Here is a 5,976-nt window from a genome sequence, read left to right as displayed (position 1 = left end):
CCCTGTTGTTTAAGGTTGTGATCAATGGACAAGTTGAACACGGATATTTTCTGTATTTAGCCAAGATTATGAACATTTCCACAGTACAGTCAAGTAAACCATAAACATGTGCTTTCTGTGGTTATTCGGGGTGAATAATAAACATGTTCTATGAATATTTTGTACATAGATTAACAACTTTATAGATATTATTAAAAACATGTTTTCTTCTGGGTGGTGGGATGTGTTGTTCTGAACAAATCTATTGTTGCACATTAGTAGTACACAGTTTAAAGATCATTTTTAGGGAACCAGGGACAGGGATGCACAAAAATCACCATCAGCACAATGGGCGCTTTGAAACACAGATGGTAAACTATCTTAATTCAGTCATGATTGCAAAACAGTTCAGTTTTGCTTAGGTGACTATTGTTTGTAAGTGCATCTCTGCTAGCAGTCGATTCCGTTCCATGTTCCTCTTCACACCATGTCTGTAACAGGCCTGATGCTCAGTCCTACTAGCCTGTTAGTTGTATATAACATAAACAGAGATGTAATTCACATTTTTGTCTGTGCAACTAGTGTTAATCATGAAAAAAATACTGTAAATTAACATCAAATCACAGAAAGTAAGACATAATTTTATACAGATTAACTGCTGAAACAAAAAATACAACAGTTTAAACATTTGTTTGTGATCCAAAAAGACAAAACACATATTTCTAAGTAAAACCCAATGAACAGTTCTGGCCCCTATTGTGTACAAAATCCACATACTGAGTCCACAACAGAAGAGATGAGCTGCGAAGTGAAACCACAGAGGACCACATCACAGGAGTCCACCACTTCCACCCACATCCCTGATGAATATTTTAACTTCCTGACAATTGACCTAGATTTGACTTCAGACCAGGACATCGAAGACTGGCTGCTCATTTACTGAAGTGTCTGACAGAAAAAAATCAAACTTTTTGCAGCATTTTGTTTGAGTCCTGCTTCTTATTTCCTTTGTACAAAGCTCAGCTGCAACTAACTTTCATCATTTTCACCATCAGTTAATCAAATGATTAGTCAATTTACAGATCAGCCAGAATATAAGAAAGATTACATGAGAAAAAGCAGGGTTGTGATACATCTGAGGACAAGACATTAATGTATTCTCAGCATTAGATGTTCTTTATGAATGTATCAGTGGAACACAGGCTTCTACACACTGCTGAATTATGGGCTGTTGCAAACCTCAGTGGTGCCTTTTGGAGTTAATCGGCCCTGAATTTCTAACCAAATCTACCCAGCTCATGTAACAGACTGGGTATCGTAAGGTGAGCCACCTTTACACTTTCTGATTCATTAAAATCTAAATAATTTCAGGTAAAACAATGTAAATGTTTAAATGCTCTAAGCTCAGAGCTGGGACTGATTTCATCCAGTGGACAGGACAGGTCAGGAGCATCAGTGCTTACAGCAGTGAAGGTGTCTGTGCCGTGTTCATGAACCCCTCAGCCAATCACTTTTCAGCGGGGGTTAACAAAACAGTAATCCTCCCACCCCCAACCCCCCATCCCCAGGTCTGGACTGGTCTGAGTCTTGTGTCCTGGTTCTACCACCATTGTTCCTCTCCCACACCACTCCAGGTGCTCGCCCTCTCTCGACCCTGCAGCCTCAACACCTCCACGATGCTCCGAGCATAGGCATCCCTCAGGTTCACACCTCCCCCCACTCCTCTCTCCCCCGTCTCCCCCATCGAACCTCGGGCCAGTCTCTTCAACATCTCGCTGTGCCGCATCATAGCCTCCTTCATCTTCATCGTGTAGTAGCAGGCAGAAAAGCGGTCGTTGATGATGGCGATGGGGAGTGCCAGGATCAGGATCCCGGACAGGATGCAGAGGAAGGCCAGCACCTTCCCTACAGTTGTGTCGGGTCTGATGTCCCCGTAGCCAACTGTGGTCATGGAGGTGGTTGCCCACCACCACGCAGCCGGCACACTGGTGAAGGTGGTAGCAGGGAAGTCATGCTCCAGAGCAAAGATTGTTGTGGCAAAGATGGAGATGCCCACACTGAGGAAGAGGAGCAGGAGGCCAACTTCCTCATAGCACTGAGTGATGGTCATACCCAGAGACTTCAGGCCTGGACAGACAGAAGAACAGAGGGATAAAAAAGAAGGCATCACTTCTGTAGCTAATTATTGTCAATTAAATTTTTTTCTTCATGTATCATCCATCGATCTACACAGTTGCTTGCATAAGGAAAGGCACAACTGTGATTCCACAGTTTTCATTTTGTAAAGAAACTTGTGTTTGTTATGTTTCTCTCTCCAGATGTCTGAGTGACGTGTCAGCATCTTTGCTTCCTTCTTGTTTCTCCCTTTCCTTCCTGAAAGTCTGAGGGCTGAGACTGTTTAGAGTGGAGGAAATAAGTGGCAGAAAGAGGAAGCAGCTAATGTATAAATGTACCCATATGTGAGCTGCTCACAGGCCCGACATTCAGACCCCACAATGACCTGTCATCTCTCCGTTCTCCTCCGAGACTAAAAGAAATGAGCTCTGGTGCCAGGCTGAATGAGGATTTGAGATGAGCTCATAAAGAGGTTTTCTGTAGTGTGGAGCGCACAGAGAGTGTTTACTGCACCTTTACACCAGGAAAAATGTTTAAAATAGATGTGGTGTATTTGAACAGTATAACCACATGTCCCTGTGTCTGGCAGGTTAATCTGAGTTGGTTTGACTTGTCTAAGGTTTGTCCCTCTGGGCTCCGGTACAGTGGCCAGATGGCGGTCCAGACATTTCTTTTATTCTCAAATAGTCATTTAAAATTGTGCTGAGCTCGACTTACAACAGAGTCATTACACAAAAGATATGAACACATACACAGGTTAAAAAGCTCAAGTTGTATTGTTATAGTCTGCTATTCATGTAGACAGATAACTTTATGTTTACACATCTGGAAGCAACTTGTTAGCAGCCATCTTGCTTTGGTGGGACATTTTGCATCCTGATTCTATGCAGCAGAATCTGGGGTTTGTGACCCTACTGCAACCAGCCACCAGGGGGCGATCTACTCACAGTGGCTTCACTTGGGGGAGCTGTCAGGTCATCCATCTTTATATACAGTTTATGGTTTTAATAAATGAGTCAGTCCTTCCATACAACTACTTCATTAGGCCCCTTACATTAACAGAACTGCGCTGATCCGTTTCCCCATGAAGTACTCTTTGTTTTAGGTATGTCAACATTACTATAGTATAAGATCTGACCTACCCCCAAAAAATAACCTCAAACTGAACCCTACATTGCATTTTCCGTGACTGAACAGTGTTCATATTCATAACCTGGTTTTCGCTCTTGCTTTTACATTTCTCCTTCAGTCTTTGCCTTCTGATTTTTCCTTGTTTCATTTCCTTCATTCCCTCCATGTTTTCTTTCATTATTCATGAGGTGAGTTCAGGGAAATCCACATTTCCCAGATCAAAGTACTCAGTCTGACACACACACACACACACCAGCACACACATGCACAAACAATGTAATTACATACACATATCCTCACACACACACACATTTCCAAAAATATCAGTCATTCTTTGTGGTCTTCAGAAAACCTGCGTGCTGTAATCTCACAGCAGGAGCTTCTCACTGAGGAGCACTTCAGTCTGGATGTTCACTGAATTGAAATCCAGGTTAGAAACACACATGCAGGGAAGCTGAGTAAAAAAAAAAAACTAATCTTTTTGTGCATCTTTTCTCAAGCAAGTACTTGACCTGCTCAGAGTGAGGCTGCACCAACACTGAATGTCCTGCCATGTCCCACTTCCTGTCTCAGCCCCGTGCCTCTCGTTATCTCTTATGGATTGTCATTTCCTTGTCCGGCCTCTAGAGGTCTCTGGACTTTCCCTTTGTCCCAGTCACACACACACACACCCCTCCCTCTTTCACTTCCCAGTCAGTTCCTCTTGCTGTTTGTCAGATTGTCTATTGCACCTTACTGTTCAGGCCATTTCCTACTGCTCCTGTTTTCCCTGTGTATCCAGTTTTTGGATTTACTCACCTGTTGGTAGACTTTACCTCTCATCTGTTTCCACTCTGGACTCATTGCTCAGTTTGAACAGTTTGCATGCTCCTGAGTTCACCTCTGCTTCTCCCTGCCTGATTCTGTTCATGTGGACTCACGATAAGCCGTGTTCTCTCATGCTGCTTCGGAAGCTGTTGTGTACTTGGGTCCTGTTTGCTCTGCTTCTTTTTAAGAAGCATTACATATCATCAAGTTCTGTTTTTTAAGCTAAACTTTATGATGTCTGTTTTCAGAAATGACCCATATCTTGTTCATGTTTATTATCCTTCAAAACAACCTTGTGCACGGCCACATTTTCTACACAAGCTAACAGCAGAGGCCCAGTTTGGGCAGTGTCTGGTGGGTTTTTACATTTTAGTGGTTTGCACTGAATATTGAATGAAATAATGAAAAAATACAGTTTTTTCTTAAAACAAAAAAGAGATGATTTCAAAGTTAAATAGGCCCAAGAAGATGAACATGCTCTCTCCATTGTAGAGTCATATTTATTATTAAAATGATGCTTCCTCTGGGTGTGTGGGACATTTTCAAGGTTAGGCTACTGAATAATAAAGAAAAATGTCTAAATTTTAAAGAGGCCACAACTTTCAATCCACGTGTTCGCGTTACTCTTCCACTTTGGGTTTTCAAAAAACTGCCTCACCTGTAGACGTGTTTACCTGTTGAGTGTCGTGCCAGCTTCAGCATGCGGAGGGACCTGAGGAGGCGCAGGACCTGCACCACACGGCCCATGTTCTCCAGCTCAGTGGTTCCTCCATGGAGACACTCCACCGCCAGCGTCACGTAGAAGGGCAGGATGGCCAGTAGGTCAATGACGTTGGGAATGCTCCGACTGAACCTGCACTTATCTCTCACGCAGAGAAACCGAAGCGCCAGCTCGCTTGTGAACCACACCACGCAGACGTACTCCAGTGTGTCAAACAGCAAAGGGGCACTGATGCCGAAGCTGCTCACACCAAAGTCCTCACCTAAGTCCAGTGAGATGAGCACCATGTTGATTAATGACACCACCACGAAGAAGACTGAGAATGTGCCAAAGGTGCGAGCAGCCCGTGATGAGTCGGGTTTCTCCAGCAGGTCCCACAGGCGCCGACGGAAAACCGGACAGGTAGCGCCAACAAAGTCCTCATCTCTGTCCTTAACTTCAGACTCTTTCCGAACTTTGCTGGTTTCCTTCTGGTCCTTGTGGCGGTAATAGCGCTCGCGGCAGCAGGGGTTGATGTGAAGTTCATCAATTCCCCAATACTCAATCTCCTGCAGGAAGGAGATCTCACACAGCTCCTCCCTGACGTGCAGGTGACCTGTTCGGTAGTAGTTCATCACATACCTGTCAGCAGAAATGCACAGAGACAGTTAGGATTCTGTTTGCACAGATATCAAAAAGTCAAGAAGCTGCATAGCTGCTGAGAAGCTAACAGGAGGCAAAGAGGCCACTTTGGTTACGGCTCAGGGGGCTTCAGATCTGTGCAGAGGTGAGAAGTAAGTATTGTTTGAACTTCACTTTAAGCTAATTTGTCATGTGATAAACCAAGTGCAACACTACAAATGTCAGCCAGGAGTAAGTGAATATGTTATCCCTGTTTTTACTGTAAACGATATCATGTTCGGTGTTGTTATTGCAGCAGGACGTTTTGCATGCCTCAAAGAGAAGAAACAGGCACCACCTACTGGAAGGTTTGTGAATTTCTGTCAAAGAAGAACTCGTTCTCCAAGAAATCTGCATCATCACAGAGCTCCAGAGCCAAGTCACGGCTGCAGCAGGCCAGTTTCCCCAGCCGGGTCTCTGGGTAGGACGCCAGCAGCTCCTGCGACAGCACATAGCGACTTCCCCCGACGTTGATGATGAAGAAATCCAGCGGACCTGTGACACAGGACACTGTTGTCTCACTGAAGAAAACGCTGGAGCCCAGAGACATTGGAGAGGCATTG

At 44.3% G+C, this 5,976-nt stretch overlaps 1 protein-coding gene across 2 annotated transcripts; it reads right to left on the bottom strand.

Annotated features, from left to right (window-relative positions):
- Positions 1 to 212: 212 nt before the first annotated feature.
- On the bottom strand, positions 213 to 5,976 carry kcnv1 (potassium voltage-gated channel modifier subfamily V member 1). Of its 2 annotated transcripts, none has more exons than XM_020617415.1 (3): positions 5,716 to 5,976; positions 4,707 to 5,374; positions 213 to 2,106 (listed from the first exon to the last, which is right to left on the bottom strand). In XM_020617415.1, exons 1-3 carry the CDS (start codon positions 5,961 to 5,963, stop codon positions 1,580 to 1,582), a joined length of 1,443 nt encoding a protein of 480 aa, XP_020473071.1. In that variant the 5' UTR covers positions 5,964 to 5,976; the 3' UTR covers positions 213 to 1,579. The 2 variants fall into 2 exon arrangements, with proteins under 2 accessions (XP_020473071.1, XP_020473072.1); XM_020617416.1 differs by lacking the exon at positions 5,716 to 5,976 and adding an exon at positions 5,464 to 5,539.

The sequence above is a fragment of the Monopterus albus genome, unplaced genomic scaffold (assembly GCF_001952655.1).
Source record: "Monopterus albus unplaced genomic scaffold, M_albus_1.0 scaffold189.1, whole genome shotgun sequence".
NCBI classification, from domain to species: Eukaryota; Metazoa; Chordata; class Actinopteri; order Synbranchiformes; family Synbranchidae; genus Monopterus; species Monopterus albus.
This window is presented reverse-complemented; position numbering and strand designations above follow the sequence as displayed.

What these genes read in the sequence shown, in the direction of transcription:
- kcnv1 (XM_020617415.1), bottom strand. Translation starts at nt 5,963, where the DNA reads ATGTCTCTGGGCTCCAGCGTTTTCTTCAGTGAGACAACAGTGTCCTGT. An exon ending in AGAAATTCACAAACCTTCCA is followed by an intron (nt 5,375 to 5,715) that starts GTAGGTGGTGCC and finishes TTCTGCTGACAG; the next exon opens with GTATGTGATGAACTACTACC. An exon ending in GCTGGCACGACACTCAACAG is followed by an intron (nt 2,107 to 4,706) that starts GTAAACACGTCT and finishes CTGTCTGTCCAG; the next exon opens with GCCTGAAGTCTCTGGGTATG.